The sequence below is a fragment of the Pan paniscus genome, chromosome 15 (assembly GCF_029289425.2).
Source record: "Pan paniscus chromosome 15, NHGRI_mPanPan1-v2.0_pri, whole genome shotgun sequence".
In the NCBI taxonomy this organism is placed as follows: Eukaryota; Metazoa; Chordata; class Mammalia; order Primates; family Hominidae; genus Pan; species Pan paniscus.
Window position 1 is genome coordinate 76134495 of NC_073264.2, and position 27438 is coordinate 76161932.

At 42.3% G+C, this 27438-nt stretch overlaps 2 protein-coding genes across 14 annotated transcripts; one reads left to right on the plus strand and one right to left on the minus strand.

The window, feature by feature from the left end:
- Positions 1 to 1034: 1034 nt before the first annotated feature.
- Positions 1035 to 17273, minus strand: ACYP1 (acylphosphatase 1). 6 transcript variants are annotated; one of them, XM_063596339.1, is made up of 4 exons: positions 16916 to 17273; positions 11105 to 11196; positions 6714 to 6810; positions 1322 to 1451 (listed from the first exon to the last, which is right to left on the minus strand). In XM_063596339.1, exons 1-3 carry the CDS (start codon positions 17271 to 17273, stop codon positions 6730 to 6732), a joined length of 531 nt encoding a protein of 176 aa, XP_063452409.1. In that variant the 3' UTR covers positions 1322 to 1451; positions 6714 to 6729. The 6 variants fall into 6 exon arrangements, with proteins under 6 accessions (XP_014203074.1, XP_003824229.1, XP_034793763.2 ...); XM_014347588.4 differs by lacking the exon at positions 6714 to 6810 and having other exon boundaries at positions 1035 to 1451; positions 16916 to 17046; XM_003824181.5 differs by lacking the exons at positions 6714 to 6810; positions 16916 to 17273 and adding an exon at positions 11589 to 11729 and having other exon boundaries at positions 1035 to 1451.
- ZC2HC1C (zinc finger C2HC-type containing 1C) lies at positions 16918 to 25802 on the plus strand. 8 transcript variants are annotated; one of them, XM_003824180.4, is made up of 3 exons: positions 16918 to 17455; positions 18261 to 19617; positions 25245 to 25802. In XM_003824180.4, the coding sequence occupies exons 2-3, from the start codon at positions 18280 to 18282 to the stop codon at positions 25275 to 25277; spliced, it is 1371 nt and encodes a 456-aa protein (XP_003824228.3). In that variant the 5' UTR covers positions 16918 to 17455; positions 18261 to 18279; the 3' UTR covers positions 25278 to 25802. The 8 variants fall into 8 exon arrangements, with proteins under 8 accessions (XP_003824228.3, XP_014203078.1, XP_057155748.1 ...); XM_014347592.3 differs by having other exon boundaries at positions 17239 to 17455; positions 18261 to 19102; XM_057299765.1 differs by lacking the exon at positions 25245 to 25802 and adding an exon at positions 21279 to 21611 and having other exon boundaries at positions 17282 to 17455.
- Positions 25803 to 27438: the final 1636 nt, after the last annotated feature.

Consider the following 27438-nt stretch of genomic DNA (forward strand, 5'->3'; position numbering starts at 1 on the left):
GTTGGGATTACAGGCGTGAGCCACCGCACCCGGCCTTTGCTCAACTCTTAATTTACAGATGACAACACCAAGACTCTCTTCACTGACTTGAATCTCCCCAGTGCCACCACAGCTTTTAGTTATAAAAATAACTAAAGGAGAGCAGAACTCTGAGAATGCTGTGAGAATAAAGTGTTTTGGAATTGTTAACCAGTCCTTAGTTTTTGCTTTCTATCTCATTTTCATTGAGAATTTAAAGTGCAATTTATAACGAATTTGTCAGACCTGGTAAGCATTTGATATATGCTAGTTTAGTGACTAACCAAACCCAACCAACCAGTCTTCTAGGGCTGATTAAGCAAAATCCTGATAACTGTTTATGATTATTACTATACCTAGGGCTGCCATAACAAAATACCTCAGACTGAGTAGCTTAAGCAGCAGAAGTCTATTTCCTCTCAGTTCTAGAGACTGGAAGTCTGAGATCAAGGTGTTGGCAGCAACGATTTCTCCTGAGGCCTCTCTCCTTGGCTTGTAGATGGCCATTTTCACAGGGTCTTTGATTTTTGCACACGTGTCTATAGCCAATATGTTCTCTTATAAGAACACCAGTCAGATTGGATTAGGGCCCACCCTCACAGCCTCATTTAATCTTAATCACCTCTTTAAAGGCCCTATGTCCAAATACAGTCACTTTCTGAGGTACTGGGGACTGAGACTTTAACATATGAATTTGGTGGGACACAGTTCAGCCCATAACATAACTTTATGTGAATTCCTTACCCAGAGAAAAGAAACAACAGCAGAAGTAATTCATCCAAACATCAGGTGAACAGAGCTAACAAATTGAACTTGTGGTATTTGTTCTTATTAGGCATGGAATTTCTTGAAGAACATTTCATAGAAACCATTTAAAGAAATGACTCAGACTTTTTTTCTTTCAGACCTCTTTAAATTACCTCAAAATCCTCTTCCTACAAATGTTTACTGAATAAAGACCTCTTATTTCGCCCAAAAGGAAGTTCACTGAAGATTTTTTAAAAGTACTCTAAGCAGAAGGTTCTAACGTTTTTATTGATTAGATTTCTGTACAGTGGTAATCCTTCCATCATACAGGTAATATATAATAACATTCAAAAATCTGACATTAAAATAACTTATTGACTAATGCTAATATTAACACACAATAGTTCTATCTCTATTAATAATAAAAACCAAACCACTGAGTTTATCTTAGAAAACTTAAATTCAGGCCATTATTTTACAATTTGGAAGTCTGAGTAATCCAACTTCAAGATGACTTTTTCATTGTTGAAGTTTGCTTTGTCGATGTGTGATTTAGGACTTCCTCTTGTTTCAAGCCATTCCTGCATATGACGCACCTTGGAGATGGGACCTTGCAATTGTCCTTGCACTGTGCCCCGGTCAGTGTTCTGGACCCAGCCTACCAATCCCAGCTTTTTACCCTCAGCCTAAGGGGGTAAAAAGAGAGAGAGATCCAGTGAGATTGAAGAAAACACGGTAAGACTACAATCTGTTGCCAGAATCTTGGCCTAGAATCAAGCCACTGAAACTAATTTGATATTGCCCAGAACAGTCAAAAGAAAGACAGCAAGAAGGATCTCATTGCTTATCTTCACATGAAGTATTGGCCACTTGACTGCATGTCTTTCTTCTACCCTATAAAACCCAGGCACTAGAATTTTTCAGTGTGTAGTCAATTTGGTTAAGTATCAAAGACTTAAGTCCAAAACAGATGCTTTTGAAATGATCCCCTAAGGCTGATTGTTTTTAGAATACTGGACTGTATCTTGCTCATTTTCCCTTCCCCTAATCAAGAATCTATTGGGTATGTTAAATGGAAAAAACATGAAGTTATCTGATCCTTCCCTTTGCCTTTAACCAGGACCACACCTAAACAAATCCAGATGAATTAGTGTTCATTATATCTTTAAAGATCATTAGAAAGTATTTCACAATTTCCTGGGCAACTCATCCCGTTGTTCTTACTGTAGTGAAACTGTCTAACCCAACATCTTTATGTTGTAGCCAAAGCCCACTTTATTATCTTCCTAGAAAAGGAAAGCAGCTGGTGTTCAGCCTCTCAACAGCAAACCATGAGACTACATAACTATCAGGTTTTCACTTCACTTTCTTCTCTTCTGTCTAAATAATCACAATGCCTTTAGGCTTATAAAAAGCATCTAATCATTACAGTGTCTTATCCTTTTTAATGTTCTTTCCTTTTATTAAACTGTGGCAAGACTGAATGTTTAGGAAAGGTAGCAATGTTTTGGAGGTAATTTTATTTTTGTATAAATTTATGATTAGAATATTAAGTCATTGATTGTTAAAGTAATTATCTAAATAGAAGATGTTGGATTACAAAAGAAAATGGGAGTTAACATGATTGCATGTCAAAATGTGGGAAATTGCTGGAGTTGGCCAAAGAAAACGTTATGCATAGCAACAAAATGTTTGATGAGGAATTTAAGTATCCATCAAATCAAAGACATGTTCAAAGCAAAGACATGTTTGCTTAATGAACAAAACAGACTCCAGCCAAATAAATAACCATTTGAGGGATACAAAGGAAATTAAGGAATGAAGAAAAATAGAAGATGCCTACCCGATGCGCTGCTAAGTGCCAAAGAAGATACCATAAAAGAAGAATGCTGAGAATGAATTTTGAGTAAGACTCCGCATCCAACTGACAGGGCAGTATAACAACTGCCCTCTTCTGCTTCAAATTAACCCAGGGGAGCTGACTATCTCCAGTTCTTAAGAGTTATCTTATACGGTAAATAGCTGTAAGAATGTGCAGTTTTAAACAGGAGGTTGTCACAGTCAAATAAATCTTTAAAAATTTGCAATGTGATTTATCTGAACTCTTTTTTTTTTTTTTTTTTTTTGAGACGGAGTCTCGCTCTGTCGCCCAGACTGGAGTGCAGTGGCGTGATCTCAGCTCACTGCAAGCTCTGCCTCCCAGGTTTATGCCATTCTCCTGCCTCAGCCTCCCCAGTAGCTGGGACCACAGGCGCCCGCAACCACTCCCGGCTAATTTTTTTGTATTTTTAGTAGAGACGGGGTTTCACTGTGTTAGCCAGGATGGTCTCGATCTCCTGACCTCATGATCCGCCTGCCTCGGCCTCCCAAAGTGCTGGGATTACAGGCATGAGCCACTGCACCTGGCCTTATCTGAACTCTTGAGAGTTGAACAGAACACTCCAAAATTTGACCAGTGTTGAGAATGGGCGTTTCCTACTGGTTTCATTTGTGTGCTCAACTCTGTTCTTATTTTTTTAATGATGACATAATGTTATTGACTCATGTTCAGTTTTGAATATCTATTGCACCAACAGGGTTTTTCTCCCCTAAGAAAATTCCAAAAAGTGAATTCTACCTCATAACCGTATTTTTGCTTAAACAATCATCTGACAACATTTCAAGGACTGTAATCACCACCTCTAGTTGCAATCTAAAAAGAAACTCTCTTCAAATCAATAATCAAGATTTCCACCTTAGGATACTAGAAAAAGAAGAGCAAACTGAATTCAAAATGAGCAGAAAGAAGGAAATAAAGATTAGAGCAGAAATTAATGGAAAGCAGAAGAATAGAGAAAATCAATAAAACAAAAGTTGCTTCTTTGACAGGATCAACAAAATTGACAACCTTTAGCTAGACTGATAAAGAAAAAAGGATGAAAGCCTCAAATTACTAAAATCAGAAATAAAAGGAGACATTACCACCAACCTTACAAAGATAAAAAGGATAAAAGGGAATTCTATGAACAATTATATGCCAAAAAATTAGATTAAATTTTTTTGAATGAAAACAAACCTAATACCTAGAAAGACAAACAACCAAAACTGAATCAAGAAGAAATAGAAAGTCTGAATAGACCTATACCAAGAGATGGAATTTGTAATCAAAAACTTCCCACAGATAAAAAGCCCAGGACCAGATGGCTTCATGGGTAAATTCTACCAAATGTTTAAAAAAAAATCCTTTACCAACCCTTCACAAACTCTTCCAAAAAATAGAAGAAGATCCAAACCAAGAATTAAGGGTTAAAAAAAAGAAGAGGAAACACTTCCCAACACATTTTATTAAGCCAGCATTATCCTCATACTAAAACTAAAGCTAAAAAATAAAAATGAAAAATAAGGAGGAAAAAACCCAATGTAAAAGAAAAAACAAAGAAACCCCCCAAAAACAAAGCGTCACGAGAAAAAACAACCAAAAAACCATAGACCAATCAATATCTCTTATGAACAGAGATGCAAAAATCATCAGCAAAATACTAGCAAACCAAATCAGGCAACATAGAAAAAGAATTGTATACCATGACAAACTAGGATTTCTTTCAAGGTTGGTTCAATATACAAGAAGTAATCAATTTAATACACCATATTAATAAAACAAAAGCTATATGATCATCTCAATAGATGGCAAAAAAGCATTTGACAAAAACCAATACCTCTTTTATGATCAAAACACTCAACAAACTAGGAACAGAAGGAAACTTCCTCAACCTGATAAAGGGAATCTGTGAAAAACCCACTGCTAACATCATACTTAATGGTGAAAGATTAAAAACGTTCCCATGAAGATCAGGAACAAGACAAGGATGTCTGCTGTTACCACTCTACTCAATATTATACTTGAGGGTCTATCCACAGCAGGAGAAAGAAAAGGCATTCGGATTGGAAAGGAAAAAGCAAAACTACCTCTATTTGTAGATGACATATCTTGTATACAAAAAGTCCTAAGAAACATACACAGGCACACACTAGAGCTAATTAACAGTCTCACAAGGTTGTAGGATATAAGATTGATATACAAAAATCAATTGTATTTCTATACACTAGCAATGAAAAACTGAAAATGAAATTAGGAAACAATTCCATTTATAATAGCATCAAAAAGATAAAGTGTCTAGGAATAAATTTAACAAAAGAATTGCAAGACATATATGGAAATCTACAAAACATTCTTGAAAGAAATTAAAGAGTATCTAAATAAATGGAAAGACATCCCTTACTGATGTATTGAAATACTTAACATTGTTAAGATGATATTACTACCCAATTGATCTACAGATTCAACTCAATCTCTATCAAAATCCCAGTGCTTTTGCAGAAATCGAAAAATTGATACTAAAATTTACATGGAAACATAAGGGACCCAGGATAGCTAGAAATAATCTTGAAAAGGAAAAACAAAGTTGAAGGATTCACACTTCCCAATTTCAAAACTTACTACAAAGCTGCAGTAACTGAGACAGTGTGGTACTGGCATAAGGATAGTGGCTTAGACCATTTCGTGTTGCTATAAAGAACTACCTGAGGGCCAGGCGTGGTAGCTCACACCTGTAATCCCAGCACTTTGGGAGGCCGAGGTGGGGGGATCATGAGGTCAGGAGTTCAAGATCAGCCTGGCCAAGACGGTGAAACGCCGTCTATTAAAAATACAAAAATTAGCTGGGCGCAGTGGTGGGTGCCTGTAATCCCAGCTACTCAGGAGGCTGAGGCAGGAGAATTGCTTGAACCCGGGAAGTGGAGGTTGCAGTGAGCCGAGATCACACTACTGCACTTTAGCCTGAGCAAGACTCTGTCTCAAAAAAAAAAAAAAAAAAAAAAAAAAAAAGAACTACCTGCTGAGGCTGGGTAATTTAAAAAGAAAAGAGGTTTATTTGGCTCATGATTCTGTAGATTGTATAAGCATGAGACTGTCACTGGCATCAGGTGAGGGCCTTAGGCTGTTTCCACTGTGAGGCAGGGGTGGGAAGAGGTGGGGTACCAGGCTCTTTTTAACAACCAGTTCTCACCGGGCACGGTGGCTCACACCTGTAATCCCAGCACTTTGGGAGGCTGAGGCGGGCGGATCACCTGAGGTCAGGAGTTTGAGACCGGCCTGGCCAACACGGTGAAACCCTGTGTCTACTAAAAATACAAAAATTAGCTGGGTGTGGTGGCGGGTGCCTGTAATCCCAGCTACTTGGGAGGGCGAGGCAGGAGAATTGCTTGAACCCTGGAGGTGGAGGTTGCAGTGAGCCGAGATTGTGTCACTGCACTCTAGCCTGGGCGACAAGAACAAGACTCCGTTTCAAAAAAAATAAATAAAAATAACAACCAGTTCTCCAGGGAACTAATAGAGTAAGACTTCATTGACCCTCTCACCCCCCAGGAAGAGCATTAATCTACTCATGAGGGACCTGGCCCCATTACTCAAACATCTCCCATTATGTCCCACTTTCAACACTGGGGATCAAATTTCAACATGAGATTTGAAGGGGACAAACATCTCAACTACAGCAGGCAGACATACAGATGAATGGAATAGTATTGAGAGTCCAGAAATAAACCCTTACATTTATGTTGATTTTTGAAAAGGGTGCTATGACGAATGTGGGAAATAATACTCACTTCAACAAATGGTACTGGGACAACTGGATATTCATATGCAAAAGAATAAAGCTGGATTTCCTACCTCACATCACATAAAAATTAACTCAAACTGGATCAAAGACCTCAATCTAAGAGTGTAAACTATGAAATTTTGAAGAAAACATAGGCGGCTGGGCGCGGTGGCTCACGCCTGTAATCCCAGCACTTTGGGAGGCTGAGGCGGGTGGATCACGAGGTCAGGAGTTCGAGACCAGTCTGACCAACATGGTGAAACCCCGTCGCTACTAAAAATGCAAAAATTAGTCGGGCGTGGTATAGCACACCTGTAATCTCAGCTACTCAGGAGAATCGCTTGAACCCTGGAGGCGGAAGGTTGCAGTGAGCCGAGATCGAGATCACGCCACTGCACAGAGCGAGACTCTAAGGAAAAGAAAACATAGGCATGACAGCAGCTGGGTGTGGTGGCTCACACCTGTAATCCCAGCACTATGGGAGGCTGAGGTGGGCAGATTGCTTGAGGTCAGGATCAGGCAGGCAACATGGGGAAACCCAGTCGCTACAAAAAACAAAAACAAAACAAACAAAAAACATAGGCATGAACCTTCATGACCTTGGATTAGGAAGATTTCTTAGATATAACACTAAAAGTGCAAGCAAAAAAAGAACAGATACATTTGATTTGACTTCATCAAAAGTAAAAACTTTTGTACTTCACAGACACTATCAAGAAATTAAAAAGACAACCCACAGAATGGGAGAAATATTTGTATATCATACATCTGATAAGGGACTAGTATCCAGAATAAAAATATTCTTACAACTCAAGAATAAGGAGGCAAATAACTAAAAATGGGCAAAAATATTTGAATGGACATTTCTTCAAAGCAGACATAAAATATGCCAATAGGCACATGAAAAGATGCTCAACATCATTAGTCATTAGGAAGGCAAATCAAAACCACACTGAAAGTATACACGTACAACAGGATATTATTCAGTCTTACAAAGAAAGGAAATTGTTTTACTTTCATGATATAACACAGATGAACCTTGAGGATATTATGCTAAGTGAAATAAGCCAGCCACAAAAGGACAAATACTGTAAAATTCCACTTATATGAGGTAACTAGAGCAGTCGAATTAATAGAATGTAGATTTATGATTGTCAGGGGCATGGGGGAAGGAGAAAATGGGGAGTTAGTGTTTAATGAATACAGAGTTTCAGTTTTGCAAGATGAAAAGCGTTCTGTAGATAAACAGAACAATGTGAATGTGCTTAAGACCACTGAATTGTACATTTAAAAATGGTTAGAACAATAATTTCTATGTTATATGTATTCTACCACAATTTTAGAAGTAAGTGTGCTATATGGTTTCCAAATATTTTGGGATTTTCCAGTTATCCTTTTTATTTTTTTTAATGTGGTTTAGTTCCACTGTAGTTGGAGAACATTCCTTGTATGATTTAAATCCTTTTAAATTCATTAATACCTGAAAAACAAACAAACAACCACAATGAAATATTACCTCATACCCACTAGGATGGCTAACATAAAAGACAGTAACCATTGTTGGCAAGGATGTGGACAAACTGGAATTCTCACACATTGCCAGTGAGAACATAATATGGTATAGCTACTTTGGAAAAGTTTGGCAGTTCCTCAAAAAGTTAAACATAAAGTTACCATATGACCCAGCAATCTACTCCTAGGTATGTATATACTCAATGGAACTGAAAACATTGTCTACATAAAAATATGTGCATATGTGTTCACAGCACTACTATTCATAATGGCCAAAAATCAGAAACCCAAATTTCCATCAATTGATGAATGGATAAATGAAATGTGGTATATCCATACAATGGGATATTATTCAGCCATAAAAAGGAATAGGATACTAATACATGCTACAGTGTAGATAAACCTTGAAAACAATATGTTAAGTGAAAGGAGCCAGTCACAAAAAAAGGCCACATTTGTATGATTCCATTTATATTAAATATCAAGAATAGGCTGAACACGGTGGCTCACGCGTGTAATACCAGCACTTTGGGAGGCTGAGGTAGGTGGATCACCTGAGGTGAGGAGTTCAAGACCCAGCCTGGCCAACATGGTGAAACCCCATCTCTACTAAAAATACAAAAATTAACTGGGCATGGTGGTGCATGCCTGTAATCCCGGCTACCTGGGATGCTGAGGGAGAAGAATCACTTGAACCCAGGAGGCAGAGGTTGCAGTGAGCCGAGATCATGCCACTGCACTCCAGCCTGGGTGACAGAGTGAGGCAGAGTTGAGACTCTGTCTCAACAACAACAACAACAACAACAAAAATCTAGAATAGGCAAATCCATAGAGACAGAAAGTAGGTTAGTGGTTGCCAGGGGCTCAGGGGATGAGGAGTAAGTGCTAACCTAGGTAGGGGGTTTCTTTTTGGGATGATGAAAATGTTCTGGAATTAGTGCAAAATTTTGTGAATATACTAAAAATCACCAAATTATACACTTTAGGAGGATGGGTTTTATGGGATATAAATTATATTCCAAGTTTTCAAAAGTCCCTGAATTATTATTTGTCACTTCTCTAGAAATGAAGGAATTTAAATAAGAGGCTAGATAATATCAACAGCAAACAGATTGCAGCAAAACAACTGTTCAAATGAACATATATATTTAAATGATTATAAATAGTAAAGAATAAGCTACAAGCCTAATTAAGAAAAAATAGATGTCATTTTATATGCAGTTTTCCAATCAATATTTGTTTTTCTGCATTCTGTTATTCTCTCTTTAAACTGGGGAGAGGGGCAGGTAGAGAAAGATGGGCTATGTATACCACTATCTGACCCTTTTCCCTCAACAACTTTGACTAACCTTTGAAGCTGTTATCTCAATCACCTTAATTTACAGGAACTTACCTGCATAACTGGTAGCAAAGCTAACTGGAACACAGCTCTTGCTGTGAGTTTCAGCAATTCTGTTTTCAACAGTCATTTCCTATTTGAGTGTCAGATGGGAAGAAATGATTTTTGAATAATTAGAAAAAGAGGTATTGGCCGGGCACAGTGGCTCACACCTGTAATCCCAACACTTTGGGAGGCCAAGGTGGGCGGATCACCTGAGGTTGGGAGTTCAAGACCAGCCTGACCAACATGTAAAAACCCTGTCTCTACTAAAAATACAAAATTAGCGGGGCATGGTGGCACATGCCTGTAATCTCAGCTACTTGGGAAGCTGAAGTAGGAGAAACGCTTGAACCCGGGAGGCGGACATTGCGGTGAGCTGAGATCGTGCCATTGCATTCCAGCCTGGGCAAAAAGAGTGAAACTCTGTCTCAAAAAAAAAAAAAAAAAAAGAAAAGAAAAGAAAAGAAAAGAAAAGAAAAAGAGGTATTGGCTGGGTATGGTCACTCATGCCTGTAATCCCAGCACATTGGTGGGAGGCCGAGGCAGAAGGATCACTTGAGCCCGGGAGTTTGAGACCAGCCTGGGCAACATAGCTCTCTGTTAAAAGAAAAAAAAAAAAAAGCTGGGTGTGGCGGCATGCACCTGTGGTCCCAGCTACTTGGGAGGCTGAGGAAGGAGGATCATTTGAGCCTGGGAGGTTAAGGCTGCAATGAGCTGTGACTGTGCCACCATCCTTCAGAAAAAAAAAGAAAAAGGAAAAGAGGTATTGACAATTCACATTCATGTTTCAAAGATTCCTTCCAGGTTAGAATTTGAATTTTAAGTACCACAGTCCCAGGAATGAGACACTTAAGAAGTTCTGCAGTCCTGGCCGGGTGCGGTGGCTCACACCTGTAATCCCAGCACTTGGGGAGGCTGAGGCGGATGGATCACGAGGCCAGGAGTTCAAGACCAGCCTGGCAAAGATGGTGAAACCCTGTCTCTACTAAAAATACAAAAAAAAAAAAAAAAAAGAAGAAGAAGAAGTTTTGCAGTCCTAACTCATTATCTGTGGGATTAGCAACACACTGGGAAGGCAATAGCCAATACCTACAGAAGGCAGAGGGTAAATTGAGCTTGCATTTGTGTGTGCCTGTTGAGGGAAGATTAGCCACATTAAAGCAGAGGTAGAGGCTGCCAACAGTTTGTCCATCCCCTCAAATAATCCTTTATTGCTCTAGGAAGAATACCAGGCTCCACATTCAGTGTTCCCATCACCTATTCTGGAATGGATAAAGAGTTTTTAATAAGAAAAACGTCAGCTGGAAAAGGTAAATGTTCTTTCAAAACCAAAAAAGAATAGAAAGAAATTAAGTGGAGAACTGAGGGAAGCTTGGAGAAAGAGGTCTGAAGAAAGTGCAGCAGCTGCAGAGGAAGCATTTATATATGTTATATACATGACATCAGGTCATCTAAATGCCAGCTCTTCAATCAATGTTAGCCTTTCTATAAGAAACCTGACTTGGTTTGATGATGCCACAACGGCGAGCACTGGGGAAGCCCTCTATTTCCCTTGGAAGAGAGAAGCTCATTAATATGTGTATCTAGATGCTCAGGCACCACTGACTAATAATAACAGCAGGGTAATCTTCCATTTACACCATGTTTTACCGATTGCACAGCATTTTCATACTCATTGCTCTACAAACTACCTCTTTGCCATGCAGCTACCAAATAGCCAGCGGCTTCCAGTTCACATTTGTCAAGAACACGTCCCTTGTTCCTATGCCCACAACCTAGGTTACCACCCCAAAGCCTGCAGGCCACATACCTGAGTATGCTTACGGAAAAACACCCCTTGCACCTTCCCAAAAATTTCATAATCCACTGATATCAGGGTGTTTCCTTCTGCCATGTTCAAACCTGTCAGAAACCAGGAAAGCAGAAGAGTGAAGGGCTATTATTCCAGGACCCGCAAGCCTGAGTCAGAAAGGGCCACACCCACCCCTGTCCGTCCTTAACCACTGCGACCTCTCCCCGACCTCAAGGTCCTGGAAATGGAAACGTGAGTGGATGTGATAAGGTGTGTGTGAAGGAAGAACCAGACGCCAGGAGAGGGAGCTTCGGATCGCAGCTGCCCGCTGAAGCCTCTTCTGGGGAAATAACCTGAGGACCGATGACCTCCTTACATCCATGCCCGGTCCCGCTCCCTCACTACCAGAATTCCCTGCTACTAACTCCCAGAATCCCCTGCTACTAACATTTTAGGGCTAATCGACCTGAGAAGCACACCCTGGGGGCCCCTGGCGGCTCACCCTCCTTGTCTTCCCCACCGGCTGCCAGGATCATTCCGGGACCACCACGCCAACGGCTCACCAAGGCGCGCAAACCTCCGCGCCCGGAAATTTAGTGTGTAGCTGCTCCTTCGCTGTCGCTCATGCCCATCACCTCCAGCTGACCAATCAGAGACGGCGCCTCGGCCCGGGCCCGCCCAGAAAGTGGGATTTCAGGACGCGGTTGTCCGGCAACCCAAAAGCTTTGGGTTGGGGCTCTGTCCAGGAACTCGGCTGGGCCTCCACAAACCTAGCCCTCATCGCATCTCAGTCAACAAGCGCAACCCTCTTCTCATTTTCTCATGGGGAGAAAGGCATAGACGAAGAAGTACATTGGGATACATTCAATCATTCAATTAAATACTGACTGACAGCTACTGTGTGCCAGGCACCTGTTCTAGGTGACCTGGCAAACATCAGTGAACAAAACAGGATCCCTGTCCTGAGGAGCTTAATTCTGGAAGTGAGAGACAAACAGCACACATTAAACATCATAAATAGCTTGTAATCGCAGCACTTTGGGAGGCCGACACGGGCGAATCACTTGAGGTCAGGAGTTCGAGAGCAGCCTGGCCAACATGGTGAAACCCCGTTTCTACCAAAAATACAAAAATTGGCCGGGCATGGTGGCGGGCGCCTGTAATCCCAGCTATTCGGGAGGCTGAGGCAGGAGAATCGCTTGAACCTGGGAGGTGGAGGCTGCAGTGAGCCGAGATTGCCCCACTGCACTCCAGCCTGGGCAACAGAGGGAGACTCTGTCTCAAATAAATAAATGAATAAATAAAAAAATAAACATCATAAATATGTTGAGTAGGATACATTTAACCTTTCTGTCCTTTTTCATTCAGTTCTCCTTAAAGTTTGGGTCATAACAATCTGGAATAGGGGATTACGGGGCATAAGTGCACAGGAGGTCCCAATGGAGGTTATGTCTGCTTCTGGGCTTCTGGAAGCTACTCACCAGTCTCCTTTACTAAGAAAATGTCAAATAATGCTTGAACAAATAACCAACTAACTAAACAAATAAAGCAAGAGCACAAGCAAAATAACTCATGGCTCCAGAATTACAGTTGAATCAGTCAATCTAAGCCAAATGGCCAAACTACATGAATTTATTTTGGGAACAGGGAATTGTCAAGGGGGATGTGGATGAAGATGGTTAAAATTAGAGTTGATGTGTAAACATTTGAATCCAGCTACCCTTATGATTCATAATGTGTGTGAAGGAAAACTGTGGTGTTTATTGATCCTCTGTGGATTGACTGTATACATTACACCTCTTCATAACGTAAGACTCCTTATGTGAATATGCCAGGTTGGCAGACTTGACAATGAGATATGGGTTTGTGACAGTAGGCACAGAAATTCATCATTCTGCTAGTTCCCCGCTAGAGTGAGGATCCATATCCTAGAGAATCATACAACCTTAGTGCTGAGAGGTGGGGGGTTGGTGGTGAACAAGCTGGATTGAATGTTGTACTTGGCAATATTTGAAAATAACTCTAAATAGAGTATCTCGCTAATGGTATTTCTTTCTCTAGAATTCATTTAAAAAATAGCTTATAGAATTCAAAACTTACTGAGTGTCTAATACGTATGGGGCACTCTAGGATATACAAAGATGAATGATATAAAATCTTTGCCCTCAAAGAGTTTTTAATTTAGTGTAGGGGCACAAATGCATGCAAATAATGACAATAAAATATATGGCATGATAATTTAATTCCATGAAAATCCATTGAGAGCTCATCAGGAACCAGCCCTGTGCTATAACAAGGACAGAAAATATTACAAAGGAGCAAACAAATTAATTCTGATTGGGAAGACAGGGAAAGAGTTCTTGGAGGAAACAGCATTTAATCCAAGGTCACACAACCAGTAAGTGATGGAGCTGGGATTTGGTTCCAGAGTCAACCCCCACGAATGCTATGCTCTACCAGCTCCCAGTATGTGGAGCTTAGAGTAACGTAGTACCATGGAGATGAAGAAGTACAAGTAGCCAGTTGTGGCTAGACCAGGGGTTTGCTACCCTGCTTGTGCATCAGGATCTTTGGGGAAGCTTTAAAAATGTTAATCCTCAGGCCTCACCCCTAGATATTGCTTTCCAAGTAGTCTTAACACACAGCCAGGGATGAGACTCACTGGGTTGAACTCTGTGGCTTATTAAGGGGAGGCAAAACTGAAAAGGTAGGCTGGACCTAATCTGGGAGGTAGAGATGCCATGCTAAATTATGCATTTCAACTTTATTCTATAGGTAAAGAAGAAGCTACTGGGGAGGGAAATGGTAGGATCAGAAGCATTTAGTAATTAGCTTGATTTAATCACTGCACAATGCATACATGTATCAAAACATCACTTTGTACACTGCAAATATAGATATAATTTTTGCTTGTCAATTATATTTTAATAAAGCTGGGGGGGGTGGTGGAGAAATATTTAGACTGATTATTTTGCCTGCAGCATGGAGGATGGGTTTGAAGAGCAGATATTGAAGGCAAGAGCAGAAGTTAGGAGGGCTATGCCATCCCAAGGAGAAGTGAGGAAAAACTCACCTGGGGCAGCAGTAATGTAAAGGAAGAGTCATATATGAGAGACATTGCAGAAGTAAACTCAATAGGCCAGGCGTGATGGCTCACGTTTGTAATCCCAGCACTTTGGGAGGCTAAGGCAGGTGGATCACCTGAGGTCAGGAGTTTGAGACTGATGAAACCCCATCTCTACTAAAAATACAGAAATTAGTTGGGCGTGGTGGTGCACACCTGTAGTTCCAGCTACTAGGGAGGCCAAGGCAGGAGGATTGCTTGAACCTGAGAGGCAGAGGTTGCAGTGAGCTGAGATCGCGCCACTCCACCCCCATCTGGATGACAGAGCAAGACTGTCTCAAAGAAAAAAAGGAAGAAAACTCAATAAAACTTGTGATTAGTTAGAAGGAAGAGGCAACAAAGAGGGAAGCATGGAAGACTGATGCTGTGAGCATGCAAGGGCACACTGGAGAGGCAGATTTGAGAATGGGAGAGGATCAGAGTTTATGTTGTCTTACAGAATTTGAGGTTCCTAAGGAACAATCTTGTGGAGGTGTCAAATGGGCAGTCCTGAAATTTGAGTCTGTAACTAATGAGAAAGACTAAAGCTAAGCTGGCTGTCATTTAAACACAGGTGAAACCTGAAATTTCAGCATTTGGTTGAAATCATTAAAGAAGAGAATGTCTGGAACTATATATATATATATATGTATATATATATATACACACATATATATATACATATATACACACATATATATATACATATATATACACACATATATATATACACATATATATATATATATATATATATATATGAAATAAGAGGGCTTCAGAAAACACTTAAATTTAGGGAGTAGATGGGGAAAAGATAAATGCCAGACTTGGAAGAAGATGGAGCAAGAACATGAAAGAAGAAACCAAGAGGGCACAGGAGAACTGAGAAGAGCATTCTAAGTGGGTGGATAATCCGTAATGTCACATGAGTAGGCTGAAAAAATGAAGCTTTTGTCTTTGGAAAGTCACTGGTAGCTTTGTAGTTAAATAAAGTGGAGAAAGTAGAAGCCAGGCCACAATGAACTGGACAATGACGGGGAGATGAGGATATGTGGGCAGCAAATGTGGAGATTTCCATTAAGAAGTCTTGTGGAGAAGAGGAGAAATGAATGGGACTGTAATATGAAAGTTAGGTCAAGGGAAGTAAGGTTTGTTTTGCAGGGGAAAGTTGAGTATATATTAAAACCAAAGAGACAGAGTTTATGGAGAGGTATAACTTGAAGTTAAGAAGATGCAGACAGGGTGCCGTCGTTCACGTCTATAATCTCAGTACTTTGTGAGACTGAGGCGGGAGGATCTCTTTTGACTCCAGGGGTTTGAGACCAGCCTGGGTAACAAAGGGAGACCCTGTCTCTACAGAAAAAAAAAAAAAAAAGTAAGCTGGGTGTGGGGGGCACACACCTGTAGTCCCAGCTACTCGGGAGGCTGAGGTGGGAGGATCACTTGAGCTGTGGAAGTTGAGGCTGCAGTGAGCAGTGATTGTGCCACTGCACTTCAGCCTGGGCGACAGAGTGAGGCCCTGTCTCAAAAACAAAGGCCAGGCCCGGTGGCTCATGCTTGTAATCCCAGCACTTTGGGAGGCCGAGACAGGCGGATCACCTGGGGTCAGGAGTTCAAGACCAGCCTGGCCAACATGGTGAAACTGTCTCTACTAAAAATACAAAAAATTAGCCAAGTGTAGTGGCAGACGCCTGTAATCTCAGCTACTCGGGAGGCTGAGGCAGGAGAATCACTTGAACCCAGGAGGCAGAGGTGGCAGTGAGCTAAGAGTGCGCCACTGCACTCCAGCCTGGGCAACAAAACAGGGCGAGATTCCGCCTCAAAAAACAAACAAATTAAAAAAAACCCCAAAACCAACAAAACAGAAAACAAAACAAAACAAAAATGCAGGGGTAAAGTGATGGAGTCAATTCCCAGAGGGTACTGAAAAGGACTAATTCAAGAGAACTCAATGGAACTCAATGGAAAGTCGCCCTTCTTTCTCATAGAGGAGAGGGAAGGAGAGAGAGAGAGGAGAGAGAGAGACAGACAGAGACAGAAACAGAGGAGAGAGGGAGAGGAGGAAGAAGAGAGAGAGACAGAGAGAGAGAGAAAGAGAAAAAGCCGGTAAATTCTGCTGAGGGAAGCTGTGGGAGTTGATAATCGGGACCCTGAGTGGAGTGGGAAACGTCTGGAGCTGCATATACGGAGAGGCGGTAGAGTCAACTAGGGATGAAAACGAGGAATTAAAAAAAAAAAAAAGACTGATCTGGAGGGTCCACCAAGGAATTTCCTTGTAACGGGTAACAGCTGTAATATGACATGTTGAAGTATTAACACTGATGACTGCTGTCTACATTATTTTCCATGTGCATGAATTGAGTAGTTACAGGGAAAAAGCGAACTGCCTGTTCCAAACGGCTTACACAGATGAACTGAAGCGAAGAAGAAAAATGAACTTTCTTTTGATGTCAACAAGTTAGAGTATCATTTACTGTTGAAGCCAGGTTATACTGATTATTTTCGATCTGGTAGTTAACTTTAACATCATTACATTTGGCTGAGTCATTCCTGGGCCCTAAGTAGAGACGGCTAGAATTACCACGTGAGAGTAAAACATTATAATATCAAAATAATTAGATTGGCCACAAAAACTACCACGGAAAGATACTGCGTAGCAAAAACGTTGGCAGCAAGTTCCAAAGCCTTGGCGAGGACAAGCAAGGAGCGCGCGCGTGCAGCCATACCTGGGGCCCGCCCAGCGCAGCCGAGCGCGCGGAGAAAGGCCAGCAGCAGCCCCGCTCCCGCCAGGCGGGCGGACGCCGGCATCCTGCGGCGGAAGCACGCGGAGGCACAGCCAGGGCCTCCGCCCTTTGCCAGACAAGGGCACACCCCAAGGTCTGGGAGCGTCGTTTTCAGAAAAGTACAAGTTCTTCTTTGAAGGAGCCCCAGAAAAGCCTCTCCCGCCCCTCCCCGGCTCCCCAAGGGCAGGGCTGGACCGAGCTGCAGAGTTGGCCAGACACTGACTGGGTCAAGTGACCTTGGGCTGACCGCACCCCCACCCCCGGTCGCCCCGGGTCGCTGGTGCACTGCGCCTGCGCGCATCTCCCCGAGGAGTTCGCGGCGAGGGGCGGAGCTTGGCGCGCCAGTGCCTCGGTTTCCAGGCACCGGGAATAACAGAAGCCAGCTGAGAGCGCCTGCGCGGCTGTCGGTTGATGGGGAGGTCAGGTCTGGGAAACTAGGCCCTGGGGTTTTCCCTGAGCAGGAGCGGTGCCCGAGGGCCTCAGGTACGCAGAAGGGCGGGGAGACATGGGGTCAGCACCTCCACCTCTTAAGGGACCGAAGGGCAGGAGAGCGAGAGGACTTGTCCCCAGAGGTGGAGTCCGCAGTGGGGGCGCCCCAGTTGACCCTTCGGGACAAAACGTGACTTCAGCCTTAAGGATCTAAAACCGGCCGCGGTCAGGTCAGGTGGCCCTCAACGCTCAGGTTACAAAACTTTTACAGTCTGCGCCACGGGGACTCCTGGGATGAGGGTTTGACAGCCAGGCACCTGCTCCAGGCCCTAGCAGCTTTTGTGCTCTTTGGAATCAAGCACGGTTCCAGCAGGAGGGAAGCCCTGAGAGTTCTTTGTACCAGTCACTACCTCTGGGCCACAGCTTTCTCACCTGTAAAATGGTGAGGCTGGACTCTGCGGGAACCCTTCAGTTTACAGGGGAAGAAACGGGGGCCAGCAAGGGAGAAGTCGCTTGTCCTGTTACAGGCCTAGAACCTGACTTTCTAGTCAGGTGCTCTTTCCACCTACTATAGAGTATACTGTGCGTGGCAGAGGCTGGTGCTGGAGGAAAGGAAAGCTAGGTGGCAGGAACACCTGTAGCACCTTCGTTTTTCTACCCTCAGGGCCTAACACAGTGTCTTGTGCATAATCACTCACCAAATGGTTTTTGAAGGGAAGCTTTGGCAGGTCCAGCAACACTGTCCCCAGAAAAGTTTAAGGGAATGTGGGCAGGGCACATGTAGAAATAGTTTGCTTTAGCAGCCGAGAGTGAACCTCAGACAAACTCTTCCCGTGTATCTGGTTTAAATCTCCCGTAGGTGTCAGTCCAGGCCCTGAATGGCTGGTCTCCAGCGGTTGGCGTCACGTCTGCCTGTGGGCGTTATGCTCCCACATAATACAACGGAAGCTCCAGGGCCCCACTCAGCCAAGCAAGACTCTTACGAACAAGGTGACTCTTCCCAGCAGTCCTTGAAGGGGCACCTGAGGAACAATTTCCAGAAGCAGCTTTTGAGCAACAAAGAGTTGACTCTGGATAAAGTCTATACTCACCCCAAATGGAACACCCAAACAAAAGCCCGGAGCTACTCCTATCCCCACTGTACTGGAATCAGCCAGCAAGATCCAGAAAGTGATTCCCAGGGCCAAGGAAATGGTTTGTTTTACTCGTCAGGCCCTCAATCCTGGTATCCCAAAGCCAATAACCAGGACTTTATCCCCTTTACGAAGAAACGAGTTGGAGTGGACCGGGCGTACCCATTGAAACCCATGGTCCACAGGAAGTCGTGCAGTACAGGTGAGGCTGGCACTGATGGGGACCATAATGTCTACCCAAGGCCCCCTGAGCCCAGAGAGTTTTCATCTAGGAACTTTGCTGTGAGGAACCAGGGCAACTTTTCTGTGGTTGGTACTGTTCTTGCTGCCACGCAGGCGGAGAAGGCCGTGGCAAACTTTGACAGGACGGAGTGGGTGCAGATCCGAAGACTAGAAGCTGCAGGGGAGAGCTTAGAGGAGGAAATCCGAAGAAAGCAGATTCTCCTGAGGGGAAAGCTGAAGAAGACAGAGGAGGAACTCAGAAGGATCCAGACGCAAAAGGAACAGGCCAAGGAAAATGAAAACGGAGAGCTACAGAAAATTATACTCCCCAGGAGCAGAGTTAAAGGTAATAAAAGCAACACCATGTACAAACCTATCTTCTCCCCAGAATTTGAGTTTGAGGAAGAATTTAGTAGAGACAGGAGAGAGGATGAAACTTGGGGACGGTCTCAACAAAATTCAAGTCCATTCCAGTTCTCTGATTATAGAATCCAGAGGCTCAAAAGGGAAAGGCTGGTAGCAAGCAATAATAAAATTCGAGACCCAGTCTCAGAGCCATCGGTGGAGAAATTCTCCCCGCCTTCAGAAACACCAGTCGGTGCTTTGCAGGGATCCGCCAGAAATTCCAGCCTGTCCATGGCACCAGACTCCTCAGGTTCCAGCGGCTCCATTGAAGAGCCACAGCTGGGTGAGTGCAGCCACTGTGGGCGCAGATTCCTCTCGTTCAGGCTGGAGAGACACTCCAACATCTGCAGCAGGATGCGGGGTTCCAAGAGGAAAGTGTTTGACTCCTCCAGGGCCCGGGCTAAGGGCACAGAACTAGAGCAGTACTTGAACTGGAAGGGGCCAGCTTCAGCCAAGGTAACAAGAGCCTTATGGATGTGACTTGGTGTGGTGATCATTGTAGGGGTCTGTTTTGTCATCATCAGTTTTCTTTAGGGAAAATTCATGTGTCATGTAGGAAGAATTGACGTCTAGAATTAACATTTCTTGATTACTACTGTATGCCAGCATTGTGATGGGAGCTTTTCATGTGATCTCCACATTATCTCTCATTGTATCAGTTCAAAAATCAAGACTTGGACAGGCTAAGTAACTTGCTTGAGGTCACAAACAGCTTTAAGTGGCAGAGTCAGCATATAAATCTTGGTTGGAATGACTAAAAAATCTAGACATAGAATTTGTGTCCTTTGGATTATAAAAGTAATAAAAGTTTACTGTAGAAAATTTAAAAGACACAAAAAATCTAAAGAAAAAAATGCAGCCTTTTGTCACCTGGAGAGAACTCCTCACTCTTTGCAATGTATTCTGCCACTTCCCAAGACTAGGATCTGTGACCATTCCTTTAACTGTTTACTCTTTTAAGATTAGCTCAGTGTTAACATAGCTTCTTAGTAAATAGATGAAACACAATTAAGTTTGGAATTCTTTTTCTGCCCATTTAGAATGTAAACACCTTGAAGGTAAAAAGGACTTTCTTTCTGGTTATCTTACAGACCATGCCCTTGCCAATTATTTCTCACTTTAGAAAAACCAGGTTGGAAAAAGTAAGGGTTTCGTGACACTTACATGATAAATTTAGGTGAACTTCATAGGCACATTTGGACATATCTGGAGAAGATTGTCTCATAAATGAATGACATGTCAAGGTTGTGCCACTTGGTTTATAAAATGGTTATTTCTCAAGGTGTGGCATGCTGACAAACTTTATTTTAGTAGTTTTAGTGTTTAGTGTTGTGTTAGAAAAATTGATTAGTCGTTTAGTGTTATATTAGGAAAATATAACAATATATTAAGCCCCTGATTTCCAGGGATCATGAATTTACAGAAAAATATTAATTAGTTGTAAGGATGAAGTGAAAGTGCAGATGATTGAAGTTTGGGAAAGCGTAGATCATATGATCTCAGAGGCCCCATCTAGTTCTAATATTCCAGAAGAATAAGAGAGTGTCATTCTGTTTTCATTTCTTCCCAACCCTCCCTCCGCTGTGCTGGCACCTCTTGTCCATTGGCACTTTACAGTTTCTGTGTATTTGCTGGAGCCTTTAAAAACTCACATTTATATGATGGTTGTTAGAAGAAATTGTTTACAATTAGAGTTCTTTCTTTCAGTACAGTTTGGAGAAATCACAAGGAAGTCCCATCCATGCTCAGAGATCATCTCCCTGAAATCTAGTTTCCAAAGAAGAAATCAGCATTTTGCTCTTGCAGATAATAATATGATCACCACTTACTGTTTTTTCCTGTTTTCTTTCAGTTCAACCCAGTAATCCACTGGGAATTCACTCTATGTCCCACTGTAGCGATTTATTTTTGGCCAGAGCCTGAAAGAATCTTGTGTTTCTTAAATTCGTAAATACAGTTACGGTGAAGCAAAATAATTAGGTTCCTGAGATCAGATGCTCCAGCTTTATGGCAACTAGTTTGTGGGAATGTGTGACATTGAGGACACCAAGACAGAAGGGACCTAGACTAAGATGCACCTGCACCACCCTGGTAATGTCTCAAATCTTATTCCACAGTGCTGTGCCTTTGGAAGCTGAGTGGTTGTACCTTCCTGTCATTCCTCTAGAGTACTCAAGAACAGGTGATTTTCCTGGTATCCTTTAATCTTCACGTAACTCCCAGCAGATGTACACCCTGTCTCTCTCCTGGACTGTAAGCATTTTTGAGGACAGGGAACATATTTTGTGTTTTGTGCTTAATAAGTGTTAACTGAATAGAATTTCAGTACAATGAGGAATAAAATTATAGGAATTAGAGTATAAGAAGTAAATTACTAAAGGACCTCATATACTTGAGGAACTTTCCCCTGATCAAATTCTTTTTTTGAGAGGAACTTTCCCCTGATCAAATTCTTTTTTTGAGACCGAGTCTTGCCCTGTTGCCCAGGCTGGAGTGCAGTGACGCGATCTCGGCTCACTGCAGTGATCTCGGCTCACTGCAGCCTCCACCTACCGGGTTCAAGCAATTCTCTGCCTCAGTCTCCTGAGTAGCTGGGATTACAGGTGCCCGCCACCACACCCAGCTAATTTTTGTATGTTTAGTAGAGACGGGGTTTCACCATCTTGCCCAGGCTGGTCTTGAACTCCTGACCTTGTGATCCACACGCCTCAGCCTCCCAAAATGTTGGGATTACATGCATGAGCCACCGTGCCTGGCCTTCGAATTCTTTTAAAGGTTCCTGGATACCATCGCTAATACTCTCTTGCCTTCTTGTCTGTTTTGGCAAGAGACTTTCTGGAAGGATCCTTTCTTTTCCTTTGATAGTATCTCTTCCTATTATTCATCATTAACAATGCCAGATCACCAAGAGCTAGTTGTCTTTTTTCCCTTTAAAAAATTTAATAGTGTTTGCATGCATTTAAAAAACATGTAGTACTGAGTGACCTATAACGGAACCCCTAATTCAGCCCCCGGAGGCAGCCTTCAGTTCTCTTAGATGGTTCTTCTGGTCTGCCTTTCCATATTTCTAAATAATATGCTTATTTTCTTGATTTATCAATTTTCTACATTATCTGTTTTTTTTTTGTTTGTTTGTTTTTTTGAGACGGAGTCTCTGTCGCCCAGGCTGGAGTGCAGTGGCTTGATCTTGGCTTACTTCAACCTCCACCTCCCGTGTTCAAGCAATTATTGTGCCTCAGCCTCCTGAGTAGCTGGGATTACAGGCGAGTGCCACCATGCCTGGCTAATTTTTGTATTTTTAGTTAAGACAGGGTTTCACCAAGTTGGCCAAGTTGGTCCTGAACTCCTAACCTCAAGTCATCTGCCCACCTCGGCCTCCCAGAGTGCTGGGATTACAGGCGTGAGCCACGGTGCCTGTTCTACCTGGTAACTTCTTATGGAAGCTGGGAGTGAAGTTCTCTTTCATATTCCCTCTCTCCTACTGTTCTCTTTCTCTTATCCTTCCACTGTAGTTGAATCACAATTTTTGGTTAAAAGTAGTTAGCTTTCACATTGTAATGATCAAGTAAATTTTGTTCATTAATGAGTGAACAAATTCTGTCTCTGCCCACATGTACCTAAAATTAATAATGGACGTATGTTTTCATTTCCTTCATTTTCTACATACCTGTCTTTTTCTCCCCCGCAACGATCCATCTGATATCAGACATCTGTTAACGTTTTTGTAATGCTCAAACACCTCTCATAATCTATCAGTTTGATTTTTTAATTCTGAAAACCTCCCTTCAGCCACTCTGACCGCTTCTGCTCCAACCTGGACTGGGTATTCTCTAGGCCTGGTGCAAACTCATTCTCTTGGGACTTCTCTTTGCTTCTCTTCTTTGTTGGGTCCCCTGTTTCCAGTATCCTGTGTCTTCCTTTTTCTTGCATTACTCCTTCCTTTGCTGAAGCTTACTAAGAAGGGTGCACAGCAGGTATATTGTCTTGGAATGAATGACACTATCTATATGACAGGCTCCCATTTGATGATTTGGCTAGGTACAGAATTCTAGGAGGAAAATGATTATCTGTTAGAACTTTCAAAGTATTTCCCACTAGCTTTTAGCATCCAGTGTATTGTTGAGAAATCTAATGCCATTTTGATTCCTGTTCCATTACAAGAAACCTTTTTTTTTTTTTAAAGGCTACGGAATTCTCTATTTATTTTGAAATTCTGAAACTTTACAATAATTGTGCTAGATACTTGGTAAGCCATTTCAATCTCAAAATGTGTGACCTTTAATTCTAGGAATGTTAATTGTATTATTTCCTTAATAATTTTCTCCTCACCAGGTGCTGTGGCTCACGCCTATAATCCCAGCACTTTGGGAGGCTGAGGCAGGTGGATCACCTGATCTCATGTGTTCAAGACCAGCCTGACCAATATGGTGGAACCCCATCTCTACTAAAAATACAAAAATTAGCCGGGCGTGGTGGCACACGCCTGTAGTCTCAGCTACTTGGGAGGCTGAGATAGGAGAATTGCTTGAATCCAGGAGGCTGAGGTTGCAGTGAGCCAAGATTGCGCCACTGCACTCCAGCCTGGGTGACAAAGCAAGACTCCATCTCAAATAACAACAACGACAAAAACAAAACAAAACAAAAAAACAATAATTTTCTCCTCGTGCTTTCTCTGTTCCTTCTGCAACTCTTACTGGTCACATGTTGGACTTCTAGGATTAACTTTCTAATTTTCTAATCTTTTCTTTTTACTTTCCATCTTGATCTTTTTTCCCATTCTGAGAAATTTTCTTGACATTAGTTTACAACATTTCTATTTATTTATTTATTTATTTTTTGAGACAGGGTCTTGCTCTGTCGCCCAGGCTGGAGTGCAGTGGCATGATCTTGGCTCACTGCAACCTCTGCCTCCTGGGTTCAAGCAATTCTCCTGCCTCAGCCTCCTGAATAGCTGGGACTACAGGCGTGTGCCACCACGCCCAGCTAATTTTGTGTATTTTTAGTAGAGATGGGATTTCACCGTCTTAGCCAGGATGGTCTTGATTTCCTGACCTTGTGATCTGCCCACGTTGGCCTCCCAAAGTGCTGGGATTACAGGCGTGAGCCATCACACCTGGCCTCTATTTAAATAATTTTTATTTTTAGCTATCAAAGTTTTAATTTACAATAGTTCTTTCTGGTTCTCTGGTTGTCTTTTTTCACAGTATACTCTTCTTGTTTTATGGACACAATCTCTTCTAATACTCATTTTGTTGATATGGTCTCATGTTAAAAAAAAGTTTTCTTCTGTCACCTGCCTTGTTGCTGGCTTCCTAGGTTTTTGTTTGTGGACTTTTTGGCTCTTTTTCTTGTTAGAGCTTTTAGCAAATATCTGATGATTCCTGGCTGTCCTTTCATATTTAAGCTTAAGTGGGGCTCATTGACTAAGGATCTTCATATTAAGGTTCCCAGATAGTGAGTCTTTTAATTAGCGTTTCCCAAGGTCAGTATCTGAAGGCTTTTCTCTGGACTGTTCTGTGTATCCAGAGTACCCCTCTTTTTCCTATGAGGATGCCAATATGCTTGGTACTCTGGGGGCTGAGTGGGGGAAGGAGGCTGACAGTTCGATAATTTGGTATGTACACTTGTACTTAATCCCCATTTTCAGCCCCAGGATTAACCCAGTTCCACGTGTCTAGATTTCCTGAGTCAGAAATCTGTCTGGTTCAATTTCTCCAGAGAATAAATCCTTGCTCTTCTGTGAGTGTGCTTGGGTGTTGAACACTTGGATGCATAAGGTGGGAGGAGCCGTGGGGTCCTACTTGTTTTCAGTCCTGTACCTCCTTACTTTCCACTATTGGGTACTTCCAAGCACTGAACCTCTCAGGTTCTGTTGGGAAAGTGGCTTGCCTCTCAGCAGTACCTCCTTTGCAGGCCCTTGGTTTGCCTCAACGCTGGCAAGTCAGTTACCGCTGTTGCTCCTTTCCTGTTCTCTTTGACCTTGCAGATTAGTACCCTTTTCATTTTCTTACTGTTATTCTACAAGAGACTCAGGAAGGAGATAGGTGCCAACTTGAATGATCAGTCTCCCTTTTACCTTACAGGCTGAACCTCCTCAGAAGAGCAACTGGAGATAGAAGCATGAATCTTTTATCCATACGTTCCGCCAGGCTCGAGAGGTCCAGCAGGTAACTGCCAAAGGTGGAAACTGTTCACACTTGCCTCCCATCCTGCCTGCAGAAAACCCAGACTACATTCAGTGTCCTCAATGTAGCCACCACTTTGCTCCCAAGGTGGCTGAGCAACACATTCCCAAGTGTAAGACCATCAAGAACTGTCTTCCACCTCTAAGGAAGCATCATAGTTGAGCAGACAACAATGGAAACTTTTGGATAGTTCAGAAAGCTCTGCTTCTCTTCAGCAGTAAATGGGAGTAGAATTTGATGCAAAGCAGAAAGAAATCAAACAGCTTCCAGATCTGCCTGCAGAGCTAAAATCTGTGAGGAGAGAGCCACTGCTAAGCAGCAGGAGGCAGAAGGAAGCCCCAGCTTCCCACTAAATTACAACCTTGGGCTGGTATGCTTTATGTTATTGCCCTCAGAATTGATGGGTGAAGACACTGAAGAGTCGTGAGCAGGCTCCATTAAAGCTCTCTTCTTGCATGTCTGACTTGTGGTTTGTGCTAGTTAAGTGCCTGCATCTGGTTGTGCCTTCTTGTCACTGCATGTATGTTCAGAGTTCCTGTTAACTCTTGCTTTTGTAGAAGCTGGAGTTATTAGGATGTGTTGGTGTCAGAGGGGCATGATCACCCAGATAGTAACTCTTATAAAAGATAATACAATTTTGCTGTAAGGCATTATTAATGGAAATCTATCCTTGGTCTCCCTGGTGCATGAGCCTGGCCAAAAACCAATACAAGTATGTAAGGTTAAGGCACCAATGTCTCCTAAACCTTCCCTATGGTGTACTGTGTAATAAAGGAAAGATCTTTATGTACTTTACAGGGTAGGGATGGGTGTTGTGGGGGAAACACATTATACTTCTCTCTACTTGTTCTTTTCTAATGGGTTTCATATGTTAAGAAAGAAACCTCCATTTTAGCTGTTAGTAGCATTCTACTTTCAAATCGGTTTGGCTAAATGACTGTTTAGAGGCAGCAAAATCTACCATCAAAGCAAGCTGAGACAGGCTGGTCATGGTGGCTCATTCCTATAATCCCAGCACTTTGGGAGGCTGAAGTGGGAGGATTGCTTGAGGCCAGGAGTTCAAGAGCAGCCTCGACAACAAAGCAAGACCCCATCTCAAAACAAAACAAAGCTGGGACACTGCACAGTGTCACATGCCCTTGGCAATTATAGCATAGTCAACTTCTATTTCAGAGAGTAAACTTTGAAGGGAAAGGGATCAAATCTTTTTAATTTTCTCTGTGTAGAATATTGCCTAGCACAAGTTAGACCCTCAATTAGTGAGGTCTGGAGATTTAAAATTAAACAAGAAGATGAGTGAGTCCTACACTAGTGAAATGACAGAACTGGTAAGTTAATGTCTGCGAGAGTATTATCAGTTCAGATAGGAGTGAAGTTAGCACAACAGATAGAAATCCTAGGATTACTGTTCTGTATTACTCAAATTGTTAGTTTAAAATACTGGAGAAAAACTGCTCAATTTGAGCTAGTCAACAGGGCTAGACAGACAACAAAATCCTATTTTACTAAGTAACAAATGGCCACTCACTCTTGCTCCATTTCCACTGCACTCCAGCCTGGTGACCTAGTGAGACTCCATCTCAAAAAAAAAAAGAAAAAAGAAAAAAAATTGGGCTAACAGATCAGACCAATTTGAAATGTGAGTTAAGGCTTTAGCGGTGAAGCTGCAGGACACAGGCTGGGAAAAAATCCTATATATTTAAATAGGAGCACACATTTCTTTGCACTCTTTTTAATTGTTCCAAAGGAAAGGAGGTATCACATAATAAAGCTTTATGGTTAGCCCCTTAAGGAAACCTCACACAGAGATAATGGATATTTAACCTAATAGGTACATTCCCTAGGCAAGTTCAATTAAATGTACACTTTAAGTGGGAATGTAAACCAGTACATTGCAATAGATGGCAAGAATAAGCTGTGGCCAAGGTCACAAAATGGCAACATGTGGATTGCTTTGCTCCACAGATGTTTTATTTGGCTGGCCTAGCATTCATAACATGATCTGACATTTAAAAACTGGGATATGGAACATCTCTTGAAAAACTGGAAGTTCTGGAAACACTGGGCCAGCAACCCGCATGGCACAAATTGG

Bases quoted from the DNA above. Each gene is read 5' to 3' on its own strand.
- ACYP1 (XM_063596339.1), bottom strand. From the start codon at position 17,273: ATGCGCGCAGGCGCAGTGCACCAGCGACCCGGGGCGACCGGGGGTGGG. The intron at 11,197-16,915 runs GTATGGCTGCAC...GGTTTCTGACAG, and splicing joins CTGCGCTGGGCGGGCCCCAG to GTTTGAACATGGCAGAAGGA. The intron at 6,811-11,104 runs GTATGTGGCCTG...TCTTTTCCTTAG, and splicing joins TTTTCCGTAAGCATACTCAG to AGTCTCGCTCTGTGCAGTGG.
- ZC2HC1C (XM_003824180.4), top strand. From the start codon at position 18,280: ATGGCTGGTCTCCAGCGGTTGGCGTCACGTCTGCCTGTGGGCGTTATG. The intron at 19,618-25,244 runs GTAACAAGAGCC...TTTACCTTACAG, and splicing joins AGGGGCCAGCTTCAGCCAAG to GCTGAACCTCCTCAGAAGAG.